The sequence below is a fragment of the Stegodyphus dumicola genome, chromosome 8 (genome assembly GCF_044657685.1).
Source record: "Stegodyphus dumicola isolate Sdum_Otavi_A_Nest chromosome 8, ASM4465768v1".
Lineage (NCBI taxonomy): Eukaryota > Metazoa > Arthropoda > Arachnida > Araneae > Eresidae > Stegodyphus > Stegodyphus dumicola.
In genome coordinates, this window is record NC_140775.1 from 53548593 (window position 1) to 53575770 (window position 27178).

Consider the following 27178-nt stretch of genomic DNA (forward strand, 5'->3'; position numbering starts at 1 on the left):
GGAGAGGAAAGCCATGGAAGAGGTGACTAGACCATGTGGAAAAGTGGTTATAGAATGCTGGTGTCAATAGGTGGAGGACTGTGGCACTGGATGGGTCAAGATGGTGAAAGCTGACTGAGACAGCCTTGGCCGAATATCGGCTGTACAACATAAGACGATCAGGTTTCCATTTGTTTCTTAATTTTTGGAAACTTCAGTATATTTTACAGAGACATGATTTTAATAAAAATATTTATTAATATCAAAATAAACATTATATGAAATACAAAATGGATGAAGTTTTAATCACATGCTTTATTTAATGGCACAAACTGCATGGAATGTTTAAAACTTAAGAGTCAATATTCTGCATTTTATCAATACTCTCTTCCTCTCGCTCTATAAGAGAATCCGTTGTTTCTTCAATATTATCTTCAGAAAAATCTTCCTCTAATTTCTCAATATCTTTAGATATAATATTTTGTTCCTCAGGTGTCATTTCTTCTTTATCTGGGGGACAATCTAAACACCTAAAGATAAGTTATTGACATTAATGTACAGTTTCATAACTTTTTACATGCACATGCAACAACAACAACAAAAGCCCATAAATTCATTTCATGGGCAATTTAAGTTTTCACATTAGCAATATTTACATATTTCATAATGGAATAGTATAGATCAAATCTCTTCCATTGATTCCAGTAAATCTTTGCTGAATGTGGGAGTTGCATCATTAACACACTGCCCACATGGCAAAGGAAAAAACGGGTTAGGTATAGTTCAGATTATACGTATAATTTATACAAACCTAAATATTATTGTTAATTTGAAAGAGTAAAATGACACAAATATTAATTAAAAGGATTTCTATTACAACTTAGTAAGTAGGTATATGATATAATTGTTTTTTTAAAGAGCTGGTGATTTTTGCTTGGGGCAGTGTCTGATGCAACTCATTAAATGCTTCGTGGCAAAGAATGCAAAGTTTTTTAATACCTTTCATTAAATATCATCTTCTTTCTTCATTTAGGTTAATCTCAACTACAAAATCAGACAGGATTAAACCAATAGGATCCCTTATTTCAACTTTCAAAATTAAAAATCTCTTGCGGATCAATGATGACACTTAGCATGCAACTTTTCTATCATGACTTTTGTGTTTTTTCCTCAAGCAGAAATTCTTATGTAAATCTTCTGATCCAGTTTCTTTGCAATGATTGTATTATCCAATTAGCAACATGATCATGTTATGAAATTTGTGTTCTTTTACTCGTTTAAAACTCTGGCTTTTCGGATAGGTTTATTGTACATGTTTTATGTTCACAGAGGCAAGAGGCCTTTTATTCTTTAATCCAGTTGTCAGTTCCCATTCTTTTTTGACAGCTCAGGACTTTTTAAAGGCAGGCCAGCCCCAAAAGTGTTTAATTCCAAGACATTGTTTAACAGTCACTTTATCTTTCCTCTCAGCCTCCGTACAGAATGTGCTTTATTTGCATTTGTTTGGTTCATCTACTGGTATTTCCAAAGTATGCTTTCTCTATCCACTCTTTCAATCTGTCACATTTTTTAAAAATTGTTATATACATACTACGTTCATCATATTACATTTAATTAAGTAATGTTATCCCCAGATATAAATTATAAAACCAACCCACCTCCCAAAAAATCCATCAAGTCATTATGTTTGCATACTTGCCAACCTATGACATTCAAAAATCAGGAGATTTTTCACAATGTTAAAAAGACTTTTTAAATGATAAAAATATAGTTTTTAATAATGAATTAACTTTAAATAGTAACTAATTCTTAAATGCAAGCAACAAAAAAATACCTTACACATAAAAAACATTTTTATTACTTGCATCGTTTAAGGGAAAAAAAAAAAAAAAGACACTTTAGTTTTCATACAAATGTTATAAACAGTGGCAAATTTTGCTTTCTTTAAGAAAGAAACTTCATAATTTTGTTCACAGCAATTGCTACCTAGGCCTGTTTTCGCTAATAAAAGTTTTTCGAATGTGTCATCACTAATATTAGATCTAAATTTAGTCCTCGTTTTCGCAACACTGAGAATCCTCTCACACTCTGCATTACTATAGGGAACTGTCAAGATGGTAACACAATTCTAGACAGTTCACTATATTTTACAGTTCCATCAGCACCTTTCACTTTTCCAATTAAACTCCACTGGGTGTCAATCCTAGCTGATTTTATAACTTCATCCAAGTTTTCTAATTGTAAACTGCTGTTATGCAGCTGTTACAATTAGGAAACTTGAATGAAGACTTGGATGGATTGTTTCAATTTTTCCTTCCTTTTAGAACTCCTTTCAAGATAATAATAAATATCAACGATGTGTTCATCCACATTTATGGGTAAAGAAGCTGCCCCTTTTTCAGCTGCTAAATTTAAGAGGTGACAGGTGCACCTCATAATCTGAATTTTCCTTTTCTTAAGATGCCTGCAACACCAGTCTTCCAAGCCTACCAATACTGGTGCATTATCGGCACCAAGTGCTAAGCAATTATCCAGAGGGCCTGCATTTTCTTTTAAAGTTTTAATAATTAGCTGTGCTATATTAAAGCCTGTCAAATGTCCTTCTAAAGTAGGAACATAAAGTAAACTGCACTCAATTTCTGAAGACTCTGGATCAAAAAAATAACAATTGGATACAGTTTTGAATCGGTATTATTACTTCCATCCGTAGAGAGGCAGAAAGGAGCTGTTTTAATGCTATCAATAACTGAAGATTTATTTTTCAAACCCATTTCTTTAACAATTGATCCTGTTTTGATTCTTGGACCTTGAGTATTTTTTAGCGATTTCACTATCGGGAAACATTTTTCTAAATAAAGCTGCAGCGTGATCCGATGCATTCAGTGGCAGGATGTGCTCCAGTAAAAAGGCAGAGAACAGACATTCTGCATTAATAACTTTTTGGTCCTTTGTTTCCGAAGAAAAATTTAATTTTCCGTTTTTTTTTTAAAACAACTCATGTTATCCTTGTGTTTTTGCGTAAGTACATGTTTGAGAACATCCGCCTTCCACCATGCGAAATCGAAAAATCGCAACGACGGGTGGTACACATCGCAAATTTATTACATTTCTTTGAGGAAATAATGGAATGAAAGTCAACTGTGTACGATTTTTGAAATGTACACGAGTATTTCACTTTCTCGCAGACGTAGCAAAAGATGATAATTTCTAAAACTATTTCCCTAAGGCACGTGTACTCACACAACTCAGGACGAAATGAAAGAAATAACTAAAGCACGTCCAAATAACAACTTACTTTGTCCTCACTGGCTAATATATGCCAGCTGACATGCAGTGGAGCTCGAAGCCCATTGGAGAACTGGAGAACGACGTTTCTGGATACGTATAATGCTGTCACTCACAAAGCAGAAGCTATCTGATTAGCAAGGTTTTGTTTTAGATATAATGTAGAATAATTCAATTGCTTTCAGACATCCAAAAGCACTTTGTTTTTATTCATATAACAAAGTATTAAGCCAAGTTTCATAAAAGTCGTGAGAAATTTTAAGAATAAGAAAAAGTCGGGAGAAATATATCATAAATCGGGTTGGCGGGAGAGCGGTCGAGGAGTCTCCCGCTTAAATCGGGAGAGTTGGCAACTCTGTGTTTGTATGATTAAAATTGGAGAAAAGATTACAAATCCTTTGTGGCAACTATTAATTCAAGTAGTACACATGAAGTAAAATGTATAAAACTGGATTTATAGGTGATTTAGCAATGAGACAGCAAAAACATTCAGACTGTTATAAAAATAAAAATAGTGCATTACCATTCAATATTTTAATTGATAAGTTTATCAAAAAAGCAAATTCTAAAGAAGAAGATACAATAGTTTCTTTGCAAATACCTCAAACAGACCATGTAATTAAATAGAATCATTCCTATAACTCATTTGACAGTAATTTGAAATTAAATTAAAAAAAATTAACAAGATTCTAAAGCAGATGCAAAAGTATTTTGAGGTAGAACAAAATCTAAACCAATGGCTACAAATGTGCTGGTAAAATGGTAATAAGAGTAGTTTTGAATGAATTGAAAAGTTATGATCCAACTCTATTATTTTTGTCTTCAAACCAATACTTAAAATTAATAAGAAAAAAATAAAGGGGGAAAAGTATTCCCAGTGTGTGTTGAATATTTTACTATGGAATTTAGTACAGTAAATTATATTACTGACTAACTTGAGAATCAAGATGAAAGTGCAAACAGAATGTTCCAGTGTATAAAATACTACAAACAATTTGTAATTAAAATGGACAAGAATTTATTACTTTAGTGAAAATAATACAAATTGTAATTCTGGAATAAAGCAATTCTTATGTACTAACATCCTTACATTAATTGAAGGTGTTGTTAAAGCTAATTGCAATGCTCACATTGTTCATAACACAGCAAAATATGCTATTGGAAACTTGAACATAGACATAGAAAACATTGTCCTAAAAATCTATGGCCATTTTTCAATATCAGCAAATAAAAACGATGAAACACTTAAGGTCCACTAAACATTAATTTGTAGAAACAAAATTCTGTCAAATTCATAGACAAAATTTCATGAAAAGCCTTTATTTCTTAAGGAGACCAAATGATTGTACCAACCTAACTTTGACGGGCATAGGCTGTGTACGATGGTCGAGCCAAACCTAACTTTCACGGGCATAGCCCGCGTACATCAGGCCAGAGTGAATATTACGTGGAATATTTGATATGCAATTACAGTCTGATGCAATAATTATGGTAGACGCAAATATTACAAAATATTTATTTATACAAAACTCCAAAATACAAAATTAGTAATCTCTAACGATATGATATATTTCAAAGCATTCTGGTACATGTAATGGAACTTTATACTTTTTACACTCATGTTCTACGTGGATTTTCTCGTACTTGATCTGCATACTGATTCATTTCGGTTACAATAATGTTCCAAAATATGTCATCAAATATTAGATTAAATATATCAAATTCTCCTCTACTTCCTCCTAATTGACATAAGGCTTCCTCTCTTATGCCAGGAGTCATCGTATAGTCCCAGATTTTTGGATTATTTCTTATTTCTTTCCAAAGCCAGGACTCTTGTAGTTGATCATCATCGGATTATCACATATAATTATTCACCTATACTTTTTTCGAAAATTACATAATTCGTCATGTTTACGATTGTCCGGATTAGCGTGTTACACAAGTCATGCAAATGTCTCAAACGCTGCGCGAGCTTGTATACAATCTCAGACCAACATCTTCGAATCTAAATTGCAGGTTAAGATGTTAAAGAATGGGAAAATGAAATTATTACTCAAAGCAAAAAGAAAATTGAGAAAATGCAAGGATTTAAAGGAATTAAAAACTAGAAAAATTTACTTCCAAAGTTTTCACAATTAAAAAAGCAATTTCCCATAACTAAAATTGATAAAGCAAACAATAAGTTCAGTATTTTATGAAAAAAATTCTAAAATGATTTAATTGAAAATGAACAAATTCTACTACCTATAGTATCTGCAAAAATAAAGAACTGTTATTAATAAAATTTCTGCCTTTCACAAAAAATGGAGAATTTCTCTCTTCACTACAAATAAGAGATTTGCCAATCTATATGCCTTACCAAAATTTCATACAAATCCTGTAAAATTTAGATTTATCGCTAATAGTACCAGAAACTTCAAGAAGAATTTTGATAATATTTTTACCGATCTACTTAAGATTGATCTTTAACTTGTTCAAGAAGACAAAAAGTTACACTGAATTATTTACGACAACTTTAAAATCACTAAAATTAAAAATCTTAAAATTTATAATATTAACTGCTATGACTTTGAAAACCTCTATACTACCCTGCATAGAAATGACAGAGTTTTTCCCTGAAATACTTAATATATTGGAATTACAAAAATGAAAAGAATTTCTACATTTTTCACTGTACAAAACTATATTAAACATTTGAACTTTCTTTACCTGCAAACACAAGGAATTCCAATAGGAAGTTCATATTCCACTCATATTTGTAACCCATTTCTATTTTCTAAAAAATTCAAATTCCTAAAAAGCCTTTCTGATAACAATTTAAGTAAATTTGAACACACTTATAAATATATTTATGACATTATTACTTTCAACAATTTTAATCTCATCAAAAACAGCAACATCTACCCAAACAGTCAAACTAAATAAGACCATTAAAAACCAAACAGAAATAGTTTAACTTGATCTAAGTATTCATAATCTAACAGAAATTAAACTTTTTGATGAAAGAAAAGATTTTAACTTTTCTACTAAAGAAGAGATTCTAATTCACATCAAAATTTTAAAAGATAATGAAATTCCTTTAAAATTCATTAATAGTACAGTCAAAAGTCTTTAATCCGGACGTCCATAATCCGGAATGATCTTTAATCAGGACCTCAAAGCTACAAACTTTCTGCACACGTGTAAATGCATAATACCTTTACGCATGCGCATAATACGTGTATGCATGTGCGTTTAATGTACAGGGAGTCTGAAAAGTCTTTCCCTGATTACATAAATTGATATCTCAGGCTAGAAGTAAGATACAAATATGAAACTTGTGTCGAATTGTTTACAAACTCGTCCAAAGTTTTTTTTTTTCTGCTTTAGGTTTGCAGTATGTAAGTAGTGGATGAGGTGCAGTGCCCAAGAAGCCATGTTAACCAATCAGGAGAAGGCACAGTGTGTCCTGTGGTACCATGAGACATGATCATCAACCACAGTGCAGAGACACTTCCAGACAACATTTGGAAAGAATCCACCTGATGTCAAGAGCATTAAAGCCTGGTATGAGAAGTTCCAGAACACAGGATCGGTTGGTGATCTTCCGAGGTCTGGTCGACCAAGAATCTCAGCAGACAGGGTGGAAGCTGTGAGGCAGTCTTTTTTGCGAAGTCCGAAGAAATGGGTGCGCAGGGCCTCACGTGTATTATAGATACCAAAATGACATTTTACACAAACGTTTATTGTTTCGTGCATACAAAGTGCAAATCGTTCAGGCCTTGTTGCCCAATGACAGTACACGTCGATATGACTTTGTGGTCGAAATGCTATCACGTATTGAGGATGATGATGCTTATCTCAGACGAATTGCCTTTTCCTACGAAGCGACCTTTTATGTCAGTGGAGTAGTGAATCGCCATAATATGCATATTTGGGGTTCATAACTCCCTGGCGAGGGCATGGAGTGCACCAGAGGCAGTCCAAAGGTGAATGTTTGGTGCACGCTATTGCACAATCGAATTATCGGGCCATTCTTCTTTGCTGAGGCTACCTTCACATCTGCAGTATATCTGGACATGTTGCAACTGTATGTTGTTCCTCAGCTGCTTCAGTATCACCTCGATGTCTTGATTCAGCAAGATGGTGCACCGCCTCATTGGGGTTTGGACGTCCGTGCCTATCTAGATATGACCTTTCCTGGGCGATGGATTAGTCGTGATGGGCCAACGGTTTGGCCTCCATGCTCTCCTGACATAACCCCATTAGACTTCTTTTTATGGGGTTATGTCAAGGACAAGGTCTACCGAACACGTGTACCAGATCTTGAAACCTTGCGGCAACGGATAACCACAGTCGTTGAATCAATCCCTCCAGTGATGTTGGCTAATGTGTGGACGGAAAATGAATATCGCCTAGATGTGCTAGGTGCTACCAAGGGTGCTCATGTGGAAGTTTACTGATGTGTAAAAAAAACTTTGATAGTTTGTAAACAATTAGACACCAGTTTCATATCTGTACCTTACTTCTAGCCTGATCAAATTATGTAATCAGGGAAAGACATTTCGGACACCCTGTATAAGCTAAGCTAAAATTATCTATTTCAATTAATGTTGCAGATTGCGTTGTTCCTTAATGTTTGAATTGGATCCGGCTTATTATTTTTTGCAGACTGTTAGAGCAATTTTATAAAAAGTAAGCTTGAACTTTCGATTATGTCAAATGGATAAAGGCATGAAGAAAGTGACAGAAAGGTGATTTGTTTCTCTAACCATTCCGGAATCTGTGTTTCTGGGGGGGGGGGAGAAGAACGTCGCAGCGTGCAATGAACTGGAAGTTGATCTGTCAGCACTATCCTCATCTTCAGGGCAGATGTTTTTATTTTATTCGGCTTATAATTCCTCACTAAATGTAGTGTTTCATCTCTATGTACTCCGATATAATTTAAATCAATTTCCTCAACATTACAAATATCATGAATACACGTCAAATAGTTTTCTGGTTGCAATTTTCTAATTTCGACTATGCATAATGTATGCTTTACGCATGCGCACATTGAAAGAAATGTTTAATAAAGTAAACAAATAAATATTAGATTTTTTTTTTTTTTTTTTTTTTTGTAAATTTTGATACCCTTTAGATCATAACTGCTCTTCATTTCATAAATTACGGTTTCATATTTTTAATTTTATAATTTCTGCATGCCATCTTATTAGATTTAAACTGATGATCTATAATCCGGAATCGCCGAATACGAGTCCGGATTAAAGACTTTTAACTGTATATTAAAGAAATCTGGAGTAGTCTACACCCTATAATATTTTTTAAAAGTATGAATTTTTTGGTACTTACGTATTATCGCAACCAGGTTGGCGCGATTTGTAAGTTTGAGTAAAAAAGTATGAATAGAAAGAAAATGTACATTTATTAATTACAGATAATTTTTAATACAGTTTTTTTATAATATTTTGTTTTAAAATATAAAATAGCAATTAAACCCTTCTGGTTTCGAATTTGAATAAGTTGCAGAATTATTTTTTCGCCGGAAATCTTTCGGCTATTGCTTTTAGCACCGATTGAAAACCGTCTTCGCCATTAACAGCTTGAGCTTGGCGCCATATAAATTCGATAAGGTATGAGTCAAGATGATGACGGGCTGCTTCTCTCTGTTTTTTGTTGCGCTATTTGGCTGAGCCCCACATGTGCTCTACATGTTGTGTGTGAACGCCCGTGTTGGGATCCACAAAGTTATACTTGTGATTAATAGTTCCATGCAGAAATCCAGCATTTTCGAACTCACTTGTATTGTATCCTTTCCAGCAATCCGAATAAATGATGCTTCCTTCCTTGATATTTTCGCAAATTTTTTCCATGAGGGTAACGGCGCTTCTGTTAGGTACAGTAACCAAAAAGGTCTCTTTCTTTTCTCGGCAAATTCCGCCGAAAACCCATTGCTGTGGTAGTACACGCCCAGTGTTATTTTTTCTTTTTACAAATAAACTTTCGTCTATTTTCACACACGTAGGGTTGCCGTAAGTAGGGTCACCAAATTTGGCGATTTATGCGAGTTTTGGCCTGGTTGCGTTAATACATAAGTACCAATTTGGTTATCTGAAAGCTCTAAAAGAGAAGGGTAAAGAAGAATGTTTTAAAGTGTACTTAGGTTTTTTTTATAATTACCATTCTATTACTAACTATGGTTTTATATATATTCAAAGTCGTCATGAGAAGCCCATGATGTGAAGACTTTTTACTTTTCTAACATAGTTCCTTTACTTCCTTTTTCAACTTTTTTTTCTGTAATTTTAAATTACAAAATTTAAAAACTAAAATTCAACTTAATGATGTTTTTACTCATATCTACAAATCAAATATTAAAAGCTATTTGAGCACTTTTTGAGTCTTTTTTTAAGAATTAATTGATTTTTAAATTTAATTAAAGTTTAACACTAAATAATATTATTTAGTCCCATGTTTGTTCTTCAAGAGTAAGAATTTATTTAAATTTCATTCAATTAATATGCAATCTTTTTCTTTGACTAAAAAATAAAAACACATTTTTACTAAATTTTTAAAAGTTTTTTTTTTTTTTTTTTTTTTTTTTTTTGGTTTCAAAATTACAAATTTTGTACAAGATTTTAGCCTTTTGAGCGATTGCTTTCTAGCCAAGGTTTTTTAGTTTCGCCAATGAAGCCAAAATGACAAAGTACGTCCCTTACTGTTTCACATCTAATAATTTAGACTAGTGTGCTAACGAGAGTGCTCAAAGTTCTTAATTCCTTTTTGTGTGTTCTAATTAGGTTTTTTCAACTATGTTTTCTGAATTAACTCGCATCTTAATTCATTGAATTATCCGTTATTTTGATTTAAAATTTTTCACTGAAGTATTTTTTTTTCCACATTTGTTTTTCAGTTTCATTTTCAATTCTTTTTATAAAATTGAATTCTCTTTATTTAAGATTATTCTAATTAGAATTTACTTTGTTTTTCCTTGCTTTGGGGAAGATCCAGAATTTTTGGATGATCTATTATAATTAAAATACTTTGAAATGGTTCATCAGCTAATTCTGGATACAGAAAGCAAGGATTTTGGTAGAAGACAGATTTTAATTAGTTTCAATGTTTCTCCCTCCTGATGAAGTGGCACTGAGGTTGATTGAATTCCTCTTCTGTTCTTTTTTTTTTTTTTTTTTCAATTTTTATTTAAATTTCAATAATTTTTTAAATGGGGTTTTGCTTGTTTGAAATCTTTTGGTTTTAACATTTTCAAATTCTTTGTTGCATTTATATGATCATTTGAAATTTATTAATTATAAATTTTAATTTCTGATCTTTGTGAAATATTAATTCTACATTTCTTACTTTACATATGTACCTATATATACATGCATACATAAACACATACATCAGTGCATACATGAAAACATATATACATTTCTAAATCTGGTCCTGATAACAGAAGAGCACTGATTGTTCTAAAAAGTTAGTCAAACTGCTTTTAACTCAATGATGATTCTATGGAAATTACACTAATTATTCAAATATATTTATTGTTCTCACAACATGTAATGTTGGAATTCAACTTAATTGTTGAAGAACTAGAGGAGAATAAAACTTTTCGTGCAAATATTTTCAATGTTTTGATCAAGAAATAGGTTTAACCTTTTGATGGTCATCAACAAGCTCAGCTCATATTCCAGTTATGCACCCCCAGCTGATGCAAACAAACACAACTCACATTACAAATTTACAACTGATAGATATTGCACGTATTTGAGATGAAAGACTTGCTTAATTTCCAACCACTGAAGGGCTAAATCTTGATATAAAGGAGTTTTGGCTTTCAAGTCTATCAGCATTTGAAAATATTAGATAATGCAAAATCTTAAAAGATGACATAAATTATATTTTCCTTCAGTAATTATTTATTTAGATTTCTTTGAGAAAAATTTTTAATTGGGAAATTGCCAATTGTAAGCCTGTTAAACAATTCATTTCCAAAATTGAAGAAATTTGTTGAAGTTAATGAGTTTCAAAGCTTAAAGAAAACTTGGATTTAAATACAGTACAAAGTACGAGACCCGGACTCATTGGGACTTCTGCGATTCCGGATTTGGGATTTTTCCAGATATTAGATCATCAGTTTAAAACTTGTTACATGGCATGTATAAATTATAAAATTAAAAATATAAAATCGTGATTTATAAAATAATGAAGCATTTATGATCTAAAGGGTATCAAAATTTACAGAAATAGCTTAATATTTGTTTACTTTATTAAACATTTTTTTCAATGTAAGTTGTTTAAGTTGCTTAATTTTTTGTGCTAATACTTTCTCTTTAATTCTGTAGGCAGACATAATGTCTTGTTCAGTTAACATTGTTGGTAATTATTGTGTCGAGAATTTCAACCAACTTGTCAATAGAAATTTTTTTGTTTTCAGTAACCTCTCTGTCACTTTCTTCATTATCGGGAGCGATATTTTCTGGATCTAGAACCATACTACAGATTTCACCAATCATTAATTGATTGATAATTGAATAGCATTGTCATCACAATAAAAAACTTCTTTTATATCATCTTCATTTATTACTGTTTTTCCACCTTTCTTTAAAAATCCGTTAATTGGAAAATTTCACCTTTCGTTTGCAATATCTGAAAACCTTTAAAATTCTCAGCTATCATCATAAAATTTAGGTATTGTTCACTACACATATTTGGCTATGTATCATGAGATTGGCGAATAATGACAAGTTGTTCTGCTAAATTTTATTTTGCTTCTATCGTGCACTAAGACAATTAAACCTGAACTGTATTAGTTTATTTATTATACGTATGTCTATATCTTGCATATGCTTAAGGCTTACTGAGGGTCGGCGCTAGATATCTTACTGCCTGATGCAGTCTCTGTGAGTCCTAAATTCTGCTACCAAGTGCCTTTCTAAGTTCTAAATTTTTGCCTCCCCTAAATTTTGGATCCCAGTGCTTTCCTTAAATTCCAAAAATATTTTCATCCCTCAATTTTGTTACTCGGTACTCCTCTAAATTCTAGAAATCTTGTCTTCCCTATATTCTGTCGCCCGGTGCAGCCATACGAGTTCTGGAGCAGGTTCTGGGTTTATACGATAAACAATTAGCATTAAAGGTAATTTTCTGGCTTATGAGTATCATTAACAAAATTTATTTTTAACATATGGAAAGAAATTTCTGTTAAATTTTTCCTTGCCAACATTTAGCGCATCTATAATCATCGCCAAGTGAATGTCAACTTAAAAAGTTTACATACTCTTTGTTATTCAATTACTAACATAAAAAAGATGTTTAGGCATCGCTGCATGAGTTATCATGTGTTGATAAACATGCAGTGATGAAAGAAAAATATAATAAATAATGATTCGTCAGAGTGGCGTCAGGGATATAAAATATTAGTAGGTGTAAAATCAACAATGTATCTATGTAGAATGTTTCAGTTTGAGATGTATGCCAAGCAGATACGCAGCAACGAAGCCAAATTACTGATCATACAAATTTATGCTAAAATGATTATTTCTTCAATAATAAGATATTTTATTTAGTGTCGAAGTGAAATTAAGAATCAGGACTCTACAGATGTTTTATTATACATGGAAGGGGGAATCAAATGTGCACGCATAAAGCCTATGAGAAAAGCTTTGTCGGTGGTTTTGAGGTCCGGATTTTAGATCATTCCAGATATTGGACGTCCTGATCTCGGACTTTGTACAGTATAGATATTTCGAAGAAGTAGTATTAATTCCAAATTAATTTCATTAATTCAGGAATTCATACTTTTTAAAAATAAATTAATATTTTTACCCTTTCAATTCTGAAATCACATCACCCATCTTAAGAGGTTATCATTTCTAGCAACAGTCCCTGCTAGACGGGACATTTCTGAGAAATGAGATTCTGATAGCACTGGTTTAAACGGGAGAATTCCTAGAAGAGAGCCCTACTGGAAGCAAAGTCCTACCTAGCTATGGAAATGATGTAGCACCTACATGGGATTTTTTTCAAACCTCACCAAAAATGTCTCGCCTGGAGCTCTGTCCCGGGTAGAGATCAACCAAGTCATAGTAAGTGAAAATGGTAACCTAGCTACATGGGTTTCCTGGAAATGTGTGGGTTCTGAGAATTGTTCCTTTCGACGTCCAGTCCTGCATAGCTGAAACATAATGTTATTGGGACATTAGGCTCATGTTGTGGTGTTGTGTTCCAGCTATCAATTCTTACTAAAGTTATTAGATGGTGCCATGTTTATTGACTCACAGAATTGATTCTTTAAAGCAGAATTTGAGTGTGTGTTATATTAGTTTTTTGAGAATACATTGAAAGCCGTAAAGATTTTAGCCAAAATAGATAACTATTGTTCCTGCAATAAATAAATAAATAAATAAAGGATAAGCAAAACTCAGCTGTTCAAATAATTTATCAACAGATAGATATAAATTCATAATTACATATGAAGCTTTTCCAGGAAATGCTTTCCAGCAACTTTGTCACCTTTTCATCCACCGATTTCCAAACTTTAGGATTCAAAGCAAGATGTGCACTGCCCAGCAGAATTTTTAAATGCTTTTCAAGCCCCTAGGAATACTGCCGTATTCCTAGAGGCACAAGCTCACTTTAAATAAAGGATTCTCTATCATACTATTATGTAACATCAACCTCCTAAAGATATGCAACAAAACAAGGATCACCATAAAGAATCTATTGCTGAATCTACTCTGTGAAGCCACCATCATCACAGGGTATGCCATAGCTGAAGATGTATTCATTTTTTGCATTCTGTTGATACCCACAGAAACACCATACTTTTTGCATAGCCAATAAATTATATGTGGCTTGCTCAAGAGTTGGCATGCAGGATAGTTTTTTTTTTTTTTTTTTCTTCTTTTGTTTATGCTGTGACAGATAAACAAACGTTGCGCTATTTCGCTAAAAGGTGAAAAAAAAAGTAATGTTTCTTTTTTATTTAAATAACATGGACAGTTTCATTCGAGCTTGGTAAAATTTTGCATATTTCACTTTATGCCAAATAAGAGGAAAGCCAGGTAGTTATCTGAGATTTTGAGAAAAACTACTCCACTCCCTTAAATGAAGTTTCTTCACTCCGCATAAAGCCAGGGCAATGCTGCATACTTCAGCTAGTATTCAATATTAATCAAACTTGTTTAGGATTTGGATGTGAAAGAAATATTGGATAAACAATCCATAAATTCTAATATTTTTGCATTAATATAACATTAAAATTATTGTATATTATATAGTATAACTAGTTGTACATTAATATAAAACAGTATAACTACTTGTATATCAAAGCTAATGTTCAGTGGCAAAAAATTTATATATTAGATAAAAGTGTCTTCTAGCCATTATGGTATAAAATTAAAAAACTTTGAAATAAAGGTATCAATTTGTTTCATTGACAAAACAAAAAACTTTTACTATTAGAAATAAACCCCTGCAATTTCTGTTGCAAATAGATACAACATAGTACGATTTTAATAATATTCACAGAAACCATAGCCAAGCAGAGTTATGAACTGATTTTCAGTCATACAATCTACAACTAACTGTATAAGGTTGTTGAACAAATCTACAACTAACTGTATAAGACCTATGATTTTGGTTTAAACAATAGTAACTATTTGAGCTTTTATCTTAATTTAGTCAGTGCAATTATAACCAAAGAGATAAGTTTAGATGTACCAATAATAGTTACTATGTTTATTGCAATAAAAATTATAATTTTGAATTTAAGTCTAATTTTTTTTAAATTACTGCTTCATAAACAAATGTTTCATAATCAAAGCATTAGCACTTATATTAAAATATGTGAAAACTTAATTCACTATCAGAAATTACAATCACAATAAATTCTATATATGTCTAAAATTGAACATATGTTTTGTAGGATGGAGATGACGAAGATAAAAAGTAACAAAATTTTTCATTACAATTGCTAACATTGTAACGGATATCTTTGAAATAATATGATAGCCTGACCACTAACATAATTTATTCTTTTCATTTACAGTTGTGACTAATCCTCCTGAATTGCATTATATGGAAATCAGGTGGAGGAATTCAATATGACTAAGAGAATAATTACACCTTTTATCGGACAAAGCTTTAGGCACCTTATAGGTGCAGCATGAGTTTACTCAGCTATCTCCCAACTTTCTTGAGGCATAATACCAAATTATCCTTCTTCCTCTACCAGCATCTTCTCAATGAGGATTTTTAGTTCAGCAGTTTTTAAATGTTGTTATGCTGCAAAGACACTACACATTTACAAATATCCATACCTTCTCCAGGATACTAACCTGGGTTCTACAATATAGCAGGCAATAAATAATTTGAGCTGGGTAGGAGATGAACAGGGGTAGGTCCTCTAAGCCTGCTGCTGAAAAATTATCACTAGCTGTTTTGATATCAAATCATAACTGGTACTGAAACACAATGTTTTGCTTATAACACAGGAAAAATGAAAGAAGTCCAATGATTAAAAAAAAAAAAAAAAAAAAAAGCCTTCTCACAAATATTCATTTCATAAACCTCAAGTGTAATGATTAACCACCTTTGATTGAAGCAGTTTTGATTGGCAAGCAGTAATTTATTACCTTTGATTGGCAAGCAGTAATTTACACCTTTGATTGGCAAGCAGTAATTTACAAATAATTTGTACTCCAAAAATAGTGTTGTGCTTTTATACTGAAGTGAATTAAACACAATCAAATCGATGGGATTCTTACACTGAAGGGAATTCAGTTAGAAAGATGTAACATGGCTATGTTTATTAGTTGTTTTTATGTTGATAATACAGCAAAATTTGCATGAAAAATGTTAAAGGTGCTACTTTAGCTGTGTTTCTAATTACTATGATATTCTGAAGAGTAAATTTCATGTTCAACCAAGAAGAAATAGTTCAACTTTGAAGAGAATTCAGGATATTATACGATACCATAAAACAACTGATCAACTATTTTTGCGCATGATAACATTTTGCACAACAGGCATCAGTATGTAATTTATTGCATAATAATAAACTGCTCTTAATCAACCTTCCTTCTCATCAATTTCTATAATAGTAACATGTTTTCTTCTGCTCTATTAATTTATATATTCAGTTTTCCCATTATATTTCTGAAATGATGCTTTTTCAACTGAAACCTTTCCCTAAAGGACAACATCACAGAAATTCAAAAAACTGCTATGAGGGAACTAAAAAGTATTCTAGTAGCTTCACTTTATGAAGGCATTTCAAAGCTCTACACATATATGGTATTAAAAGAAATAGCTGACATTAGCAAAAAATTTAAAGGTTAGACAGAATACATATAAATGCATATTAATATTTTGTTCAGCACTGTTTTGTTACAGAGACTGGATTCAGAAATGCATGTATGGATGTGCTCGTGTATGCATGTATATCTGTATGTACGAACATACCTTTGTGTGTGTGTATTTATATTTCTGGTTTAGTAGTTTCAACAGTAAGTATTGCTAAGGTTGATAAACAATTCCAAATCAAAAGTCCGATATTTTTAGCTGGCTTCTTCAGAACAATTTTCCATTTTTGCATTATTTGTATTGTTTACAGTGAATTGAAAAATTAATCTCCAGGAAAAAATTGAATTCATTCGTGAACATTTTCGTGTAGTTATTTTTCATAACTTTCGACGCAGATTATCAAGAGAAGAGTCCTTCTATGAACTTAATTCTTTATACAGTGATAAATAGCACCATCCTACAAGCACTGTAAAAATCTGTGTATTACGAATTGAATTGTGGTCAACATTTGCTCCAAGATGAATTTTTGGAGGTTGTTGTAAAATTGGTCCAAAATTGGTTGTTGTGTCAGAAAATATCAATGCTATGTGTGAACTGATAAAGCAAGATCATCATGTGACATACTGTGAGACTGAGGCATCTTTGGTCATTAGTATGACAAGCATCACTAAGATATTATATGAACACTTGACAATAAGAAAGATTTGTTTACGTTGGATGCCACATAATCTGACAAACACTCAAAAGAAGGGTTGTGTCGACTGGTAAGAGAAAATGTTGAAAAAATACATTCAAGGTGCATCAAAGACTGTATATAACATCTACACAGATGATGAATCATGGAATCTGTGCATATGAGCCTGAAACAAAACATCAGTCAACTGTATGGTTCTTCCAAGATGAGCCAAATCGAACAAAAGATGTTCGCGGAAAAAGCACATAGACAGTTGCCTGTTTCTTCGGCATTACTGGCCAGTGGCATTAGAGCAAAACAGGATGGTCAATTTCTGAAAGGTGCACGACCATTTGCTTGCCAGAAATCACTGGAGAAATTTGAAAAAGCAGAAGAAGAGGCGAATCATTCTTCATCATGACAATGCAAGCTATCACACATCAACTCAAACAAAGGAAATTTTGATGAGCCAAAACATCGAATTGATGGGTTTGCAAATTTGGCACCCAATGACCTTTTTTTTCCCTCACATATCAAAAATAAATTATGCAGTCAACGATTTGCGACATCCGAAGAAGAGGTTGATGCATTCAAAATGCATGTTCTGGAGTTACCACAATCGAAGTGGAAAAAGTACTTCAAAAATTGGTTCAAAGGCAAGCAAAAGTGTATTGATTTTCATGGAGAATGTTTTGAAAAAGAACAAAACCAGTTTCGATCATACATATTTGTTTTTTCTTTAGGACAGAAATATAAATACAGTCAAAAGTCGTTAATTCGGACCTCAAAGCTAAAAACTTTCTGCGCATGCACCGCTTAGACACATGCGCATAGGCGTTTACGCTTGCGCGTAAGACCTTTCACGACTGCGCACATGCGTGTGCGCAAAAGCAGAATACATTTTCGCGTGCGTGTTTTACGCATAACAGACGGTATAAGCTAAAATTACCTAATTATCTATTTCAGTTAATGTTGATGATTGCGTTGTACCTTAATCTTCGAATTGGATCCGGCTTATTATTTATTCAGACTGTAAGAGCAATTTTATAAAAGTAAACTTGAACTTTCGATTATGTCAAATAGAATTTCCGATTCTGGAGCTCCCAAAGGATCGTACAAAACGAAAGTATGTTTCGATGTCTATCAAACAAAAAGTGGAATTGCTGCAAAAAATGGATAAAGTCATGAAGAATGTGACAGAGAGGTTAGTGAAAACGAAAAAATTTCGATTGACAAGTTAGTTGGTATTCTTGGCACAGCAACTGCGAGACTTGAACAGCAGAACTTTGTAACTGAACAAGAAATTATTTCTGATTATAGAATTAAAGCGAAAGTATTATCACATAAAACGAAGCAACTTAAACAACTTACATTGAAAGAAATGTTTAATAAAGTAAATAAATAAATATTAAGTTTTTTTTTTTTTTGTAAATTTTGATATTCTTTAGATCATAATTGTTCTTTATTTCATAAATTACGGTTTCATATTTTTAATTTTAGAATTTCTGCATGCCATCTTACGAGATTTAAACTGATGATCTATAATCCGGAAAAATCGATAATCCGGAATCGCCGAAGTCCCGACGAGTACGAATTAACGACTTTTGACTGTAGCAACCCTCATATAAACATATAAACACACATGCATACACATGTGCATACATTCATTTCTGAATCCAGCCCTGACTATAGACGAGTACTTTTGCTTCAAAACTTGATTTTTCAGAAATACTGCATTAAATCTCTAAGCTGGTTATACTACAGCAGTTACATTGAATATAAAATACATAAACAGACATAAATTTAATAGCTAAAACTATACTTATTCATTATTGATTAAAAATTTTAAAAAAATAGATAGATATAACTATTTTTATATTGTCCTGTTAAACAACTACCTGATAGCATTTCTGTACAACAGAAAAGTAAAGAATGATTTTCATTTACCTGCTCTCGTTAATTCCATAATTTAGGCAAGTAGATCCCACACATTCACAGCAGCCATCATGAAACCAACGGTAATTTGATGCTCCCATAGAAGCACATGAGCTTTTACATTTATTCCAGGACATGCATTGAGACATGTATGCAACAGTGCAATTCATAGATATAAATTCCTCAGATATTTCACTGCCTTTGGCTATAAAGAATTGAATAATATACACATAATGTTCCAATTAATCTTTTTTTTAACTTAAATATTTATAAATAAAAAAAATAACTGGTTACAAAATAATGTTCATGATTATTTTCAAACATTATTTAAGACAAAATTGACAGATATATGTTTTAAAAATTCAGCCTTTTTTTTTTTTTAAATTTTTATTTTTTATTTATGTATTTATGTCTATCATAATGAACACAATTATCTATTCATTAAAAGTGTCAACAAAAGATGATTTTACAAGGTGATTCATTCCAAAATTTTCAAAGAATGTGGTTTAAAATTATAACAAATATAACAAAAGGCATATAACAATAACATAAAGAATCAGTTCAAGTTTTATACATACTAGACAGATGGTTGATACGTGCTCATTTGGTGACCTGGGAGACAACATATCTGAATTCAAATTCCTACCACATAAATCCCAACATTATCACAATTGATAACAGCAATTTCAGAGAAATTTCTTTATTCACAGTTGTACTAAATCATGTGGGGCATAAACACACAGTCCTTAATGTTAGTAATTATATGAGACAGCAGATTAAGTTTTGGAGGCTATGGAAGAATAATAGAATATGCTTTACAGATGCCTATGGTATCTGCAACTTATATCACTCAATGTGTTGACTTACAACTCCTCGCACATTGAGTGCACACACATTGAGTCCTTACACATTGAGTGACTCAGTCACTCAATGTTACAGTGAATATAAATGCATGCAACACATTGAGACTTCAACTGCCAGTCCAGGCCAGCCTGGGACTGGCAGTTGAGACTTGAAATTTCATTTTGCCTCATACAGGCAATCAGTCTCCTTGGGCTTGTTCTAAAAGGCATAGTTTATATTGCATTCATGATGCTTGACATTTTGCATAAAAGCTTGATTGCATTGTCACAACCAACTTAAAGAACTCTAAAATGCAATAAATTTTATATTCCTCAGCAAATGCTAAATACATGTTACACTGCCATCCTAATGGTTAAATCTACAATTATGTGACAGTGCCTATTACAAGTGCAAACTTGGAGAGTATTTTTATATATTGATACAAAACTGTTACTAACATTAACTTATAAAACCCATAAAACTTATAAAACTATTAAAACTTATATAACCTCGGAGGGAATAATTCACCTGATATTATATGCAAATACATTACTGTTATTTTTATTGCAAAACTCCTATTATATTCACAATGCATAAATTATAATGGAATTCTTAAATTTTTAAATAAGAACATATTTAACAATACCTTAATCATGTTATGTAAAAAGATTATTCAAATAAATCAATATTTCAAAGAATGCTAACATTTTAACATAGTTAAGTTTTAGATCTCTAAAAAAACTAAAGGAAAAAATGGCTAAAATAACAGGAAAAAAAGTAAAGTTAACTTTCAAAGTCTATATAAATATTAACACAACAGACAAGTTACTTTTTATTTCTTAAGACTAATAGATTATTATTATATTATGTTATATCAATGCAATTATTACTATATTATGTTATATCAATGCAAGAAAAAGGAAAAACGTGCAATGCTTTTGCTGGGATTTGAACTCCAGACCTCCTGATTAAGTGATAGATGTGCTTCTAGTTACTCAAAAAGTGGAAAGGAGGGAGAAAGTACATTATAATATAAAATTAAGAAGAAGGCAGAAGCATTATGTTAAATGCAAGAAGGGATAATAAAAACTGATCTCTCAGCACTCCATAACCACTTGCGCTAAAAAGACGTGCGACGCACGTCGAGATGATTTTGTCTCAAACCGCGCGCAAAAATGAAAATAACGTGGTGCACACGTCACCTAACAACAAGATTGTTTATTTCTCGAGTTACAGCTCTGGATTGCACTTGCACACACGGAGCAGTGTAAATGAGACACTTTACCGCTTGTTATATTGTAGCGCACGGCTCCGCAACTGTGAAGTTTAGTCGTAGCGCAAGTGGTTAAAAGACTAACTAAACACAAAACCAGATATTGCATAATTAAGATACTTGATAAAGAAACAAAGCATTATGAAGCATCTAATATGATACTAATTCTCTTTGAGACATCAAAACACTTGTTTTCTGCAAGATATAGATAATATAAAATTTATAAATAATTTATGTTAACCATTTATCTACTTCAAAAATTCAAACTTCATGGTTAGATAGGGAATTTACTATTCTAAGACATTTGACTTCAAGTGAATTACTACTAGGGAATTTTATCCGACCTTCAAGTGGTTTACTACCTTAGAGATTTCAAGAATATCCACAATTTTTTTATTATTCCACAAGCTATTATTTAATAACCCAGAACAGTAACAAAGCATATTACAATGCTATAAGACTCTCCAAGAGAAGAATACAATTATCATAATGCACAATATAGATCAACAGAGTTTTAAGACTAGCCAAACTTAAAAGAATTTAAAGACCTTTTATCAGTGTGTGATCAAGTTTATTACTACTTATATAGATTCTTTCTAATGCCATATATATCTTAGCATGTTCACAGCAATTCCAGATATTTTTATAGAAGTTTTTTCAGAGTCAATTGTTAAGTTGATTCCCTGGTTGTCTCTAAATAATAAGTGCATGTTCTTCAACTAATAAGTAAGACTTTACTTAAATGAAAAGAATGTAGTGTCTAGGTTTACAAGTAAAGCTGCACTATGTAGAGATTCTGGCTTCAGTGTTTAAGAACAGTAACATTTTTCTTTTCAACAAACTGCTTCATAATAGCTGCACTACATGAACAGAGTGCTATTTTCACTTTTGAGTTTTTCAATCCATAACAATAGATATCAACTATATAAACAGTATAATTCCACCTATACTTCTATTCATATATTGATCATATATTTTAAAGAAAACAAGTTGAGATGTCTAATCATAGATATAATCTAATATCATTAGATAGTTTTGTTATAATTGATTGAAAAATTAAATACTGAAATTTTAGAGATGCAATGTATACATCTCATTTGCAATGAAAATAAAGTCTGTATAACACCTTCCGGACAGACTGGTCTCAGATTTACAATAGAACACTGTCTACAGCATTATATTTTTCATAGCATGTTTTTAATGCATGGTGGAGAATGTTACGGTTTATACAAACAACAAAGCGATCTATTGTGTTAAGCAGTGCGATAATACAGAATTCCAGAAACCAATATAACTTTTTTCAATCATCCAAGGTTTAATTTTAATGTTTGTCTGCTGTTGCCTCATTGTTTTATAATAGTAAAGAGATTAATGTTAGATGGTAAGAAAAATAAGCAACTAAAAGTCCCATTTTTAAGCAGCATTAAATGTACCCATAACATATTGCTGGGACATCAAGAAAATTCTGGAGTTTTTCAAATTGAAGTTTCTTCTTCTCATTTTGTTACAGCTGATATGGAGTGACACTGATCAAAGCAGATGTTTAAATATGGTCTTTTCTACTTGCATTGCATAATTCTAACATGAGCTGTGATCTAATTTTTTTTTTTTTTTTTGTAAGCAGTCATAAGAATGGAGAAACCAAAGGTTTATTTTCATCATATTATGCTCTTTTATTTTAAAAAAGGGAAAAAATGCTAGTCAGACTACTCATAAAATTATAATATTATATATGCCTGTAGGGGGTCATAAAATTATATACAGGGTGGTCATATGAACTGCTAGCGGTCTATATGTGCAAAAAATTGAAACGAAATTTAAGATATTGTTATCTGATACCATGTGCTTGAGATTGTGATGAATTAAAACAATACAGCTCTCATGGTTACATTTAAAGAGAACAAATTTTGAAATTAATTCATAAACTGATCAGCACATTGAAGACCCATAAATGGCAGTGAAATGATATACATGACAAAAATTAGCAATGTAAAACAGTAGCGAAGAAGAGCCTTGTAAAGGATCAATAATAACAGCTGAGAAGAGAGAAGGGGGAAAAAATTATTTATTGGAATTACAAGTTTTCAGCAAGCTCACCTTGGCAGATGATAGCGCATAGCATGTGAGAGATTGCTGATAACAATGACAAACATAACATCATAGAAAGAATCCATATAACTTCACATTTTACAGTATCTTTCAATTCTGACAAATCTTGCAGACTTGATGTGTATTCAATGAAGCAGATTCCAGGTAATCCCATAACCAGTAACCCTTCAAAGTGAGGTTGAGGGATTGCGGTTGGCATGAACAAGGTTATGGGAGATGACTATCTCCAAAGTGCTGTTGCAGCACTTGCCAAACACATGTGGCAACATGTCGAGGAACTCCATCTCTCATCTATATAATGTCATTAACAGCATTTTGCTGCTGCAGTTCTGGAATTACGTAATTCTGCAAAGCATAGTATATCAAGCTGCTGTAATAGAGCATGATTTCATACTTATGAAAGCAACTTCTTCAAAGAAATACGGATCGGGAATGAATGCGCTTGATACTGCACCACATAGTCACTTTAGCTTTGTGAAAGGTAATGTGTCACATCATAAGAATTTTTGTCAGCCCGGGGAATGCAGTTCTCAATTGTTAACGTTCCCAAGTAAAGAGAAATGAGCCTCATCCATCCACAATATTCACAGTGGCTACCTACTATCTTCATCCTATATTCATGGAACTATGATGAAATCTATTAATATACTATGAACTGTTGCAATATAACTTTTTCCAATATAACTGTTGCCACCAAAGTGGAAATTTAGAAACTGTTCCCAAATGGTAAATTTAAATGCAGAAATTGAAAGAAAGCTCCAGTATTGACTAACTGCCAAAGTGTCTTCCCTCATGACATGCTTAGCCCCACATTTCGATGAATGTTAGACAAATATTTATTGAGTATGGTTGGTAGGTTTTGTGTCATTCCCCGTATCTGCTCTGGAGCCTGTCTCCTTGGATTTTCATCTTTTCAGATCATTTCATAACTATTTGAAAGAGCTAAACTTTACTTCTTTGGAGGCTATCAAACAGCACCTCGATAACATCTTTATGAGTGCACCTGACCTTTTAGAAAAAATAATGGAATATTTTAGCAGCTGGAGAGATGGCAAAAAGTCTTAGGAAAAAAATTATGCTTATGTGATTTAATGAAATTTTCGGACATTTTTGTGCTACTTCATTTGAATTTATCATAAAAAGAAAAGAATTTCCAGGTGACCCAATATTTTCATCACCAGCATTAAAACTATCAGCAAGCTTTGTAGCAGAATAATTTCCGTTGAGTTGAATAAAACTGAGTGGCCTTGATAAGCAGTAGCAGATTCTTATTTTGATACTGGCTCATGTCATTTTCATTCTCCTCATTCCTTTACCAGATTTTCACAAAGCTTAGTACCTGCAATATATTTTGAGTGACTTGTCTGATCATTAAAAGCTGGTTCTAAGATGTCTGTCTGTCTATAAACTGTACATTGAAATCCTAAATTTGAGATTTGGAGACTTTAATTTTCATACTTTTTAATTCATTTGAATCTTAATTTAAAAACATTTTACCTAAAAAAATGCTCAAATATTAATTTTATTGACATCTAATGAAGGTATTTATTAAAAAAGGAATGCAATTGTTAGAATTTCAGTGGTCCTGGATTGTGAATACCATCTCCTGGTAGCTCTGACCACCAGACTGTTATTTTTTTGGGGGGGGGAATTATAATCAAGAAACTATCATTTATTCATGGCCTTTTTGAGAAGTTTAGAATTTTGGGAGCCTACTCGACTGCTTGGAGGGTCAAGCAAAAATTTTGGGTCTTTTCTGTTAACAGGATTACGATTCCCAAATGCATGCCATAGTAACAAATGTAATAGATTGTTTACTGTTTACACATCAGCAACAGCATTGTTGTAAACAAGCAGAAAGCATTAATATCAATTGAGTAGTTTTCTGTCCTAGATTTTAAGTTCCTTTTATGCAAGAGCTTAAATTGCTGTCTCTGAAGTAAATCATGATTCTAGGTAGAGCACATCACAGCCTTCAATAAAAAGGCTGAGGCACTTCTTTTATGCAAATCAAACACAGTTTTAGGTTGAAAATTTTATTTCAAAAATAAATACGCATGAAAACTTGATTATAACTTCCGGATGCATACCTATCTTTCACTGGAGAAAAAAGGGACAGAGGTATTAAGACTTTTAGGGAAAGAAAATCCCCCTTCCACATATCAAAAGCTTATTCTTCAGGTAGTGCAATGAATTTATGAGAGTGCGTAAAATGTTTTGTTCCTGAAAGTGACTACCTTGGTCGTGCACATCCAGCACCAGTGACCTCTTACTGCAGAGCTCACGCAGATTTGAACAATATAATCAAATTGTCACTTGTGCACACCTTACGTTTGTTCTCATGTTGTTATTCGATCGGAATTGGGGGAAAATGTTTTTGCTCAGTCGCAATCTGCTTGACAGCTAGAATTATATGGGCATGGCTTCGTGGCAAAAAAGTTTAGGACTCTTCTCTCTCTCTCTCTTTGTTTTCGAAGGTACACTTCTTCATTAAAATTTCTTTCTATACCCTCATATTGTTTCTAGCATTGTCTCTATTCTCATTAGTGATGCTTTAATCATTTAACTTTTTTCCACGGGTTTTCTGAAAAAAGAACGGTTTTAATTTCTGTTATTCCCTGGAATAGTATGTTATTCCGTATATTCAGGTCTTGAATTCAACAGGATAACTGACCAAGCTATTGTTTAGTTTTCTAAATGAAATTTAAGTTCAACCGGAGCTCCGAATAAGACAAGGACTGGTATTTTATTTAACTATTTATGATGAATTTAATAATTTCATTATTTTAATTTTGATAGTCATATTTTAATTGTTAGTCCAAAGGGGCAATTTGTCCAGAAGGACTATTAATTCCATTTTGGCATTTTGCTTTGATTCACTATAGATGTCACTTCACTTTTCAAATTGTTGCCACCAGATATTACAGCCCTGTATTATATTTAAAGAAATTAAATAATGAAGAATTTGCATAAATGTATGTATGTTTCTTGCACTGTGATAAAACAACGGTACCTAGAGCAATCAATTTTTGAATAACACACATTTTCACCTGAATATAGGCATCTGGAAGCCCAAAATTGGAATTTGTTTTATTATCGATATTTTATAAAACTTAAACAAATTTTTGATTAACAAAAAACTCAATGATTTCAAAGTGAGCAATGGCAACACTGAAAGGAAAAAGAGTGTGTGAGACTGTATCGGAAATTTTAAAGATATGCTCATTTTAAAATTTATTCGCGATATTGCTGTTGAACTGAATTTTATGGTTTAAGTGCAAAGAACATGATATTTAATAAATAAAGGTAACACACAAACATTAAAAAAACGCCCCTTTGGGCGTAATGTAAAATCTGAAAACTAACAGATTTTTATATTTTTTTATTAATTGTTTATTATGTCATGTTATAAAAATAAATAGTTCCTTTTTTAGTCCAAAGGGACTTTGTCCCTAAAGGACTACTGTTTTTGCTTTGCGATTTTGCACTGAAAACTTTAAAAGGCTGTATCACTTTTCAAATTGTTGCCACCAAATGCTATCGTCATGTATTATATTTGAAGAAATTAAATAATGAAGAATCTGCATAAATGTATGTATGTTTCTTGCATTGTGATAAAACAACGGTACCTAGAGCCATCCAATTTTGAATGACGTAATCCTACTGCGAATACGAGCATTTAAAGACCAAATTTGTATTTTTAAATTTGTTTTATTATCGATTTCACATTTTATAAAACTTTAATGGATGTTTGATTAACAAACTCAACGATTTAAAAGCGAACAATG

General features: G+C 32.1%; 1 protein-coding gene across 2 annotated transcripts in view; it reads right to left on the reverse strand.

Annotated features, from left to right (window-relative positions):
* Positions 1-217: 217 nt before the first annotated feature.
* The window catches only part of LOC118198078 (twisted gastrulation protein homolog 1-A-like), a 45528-nt gene continuing 18567 nt past the window's right edge, over positions 218-27178 (reverse strand). For both annotated transcript variants that reach the window (XM_085821863.1, XM_085821864.1), the window contains exons 4-5: positions 19178-19370; positions 218-509 (exon numbers count right to left, since the gene is read on the reverse strand). In XM_085821863.1, the coding sequence (XP_085677989.1) occupies positions 332-509; positions 19178-19370 (371 nt within the window). In that variant the 3' untranslated portion in view covers positions 218-331. The remainder of the gene's footprint in view (positions 510-19177; positions 19371-27178) is intronic.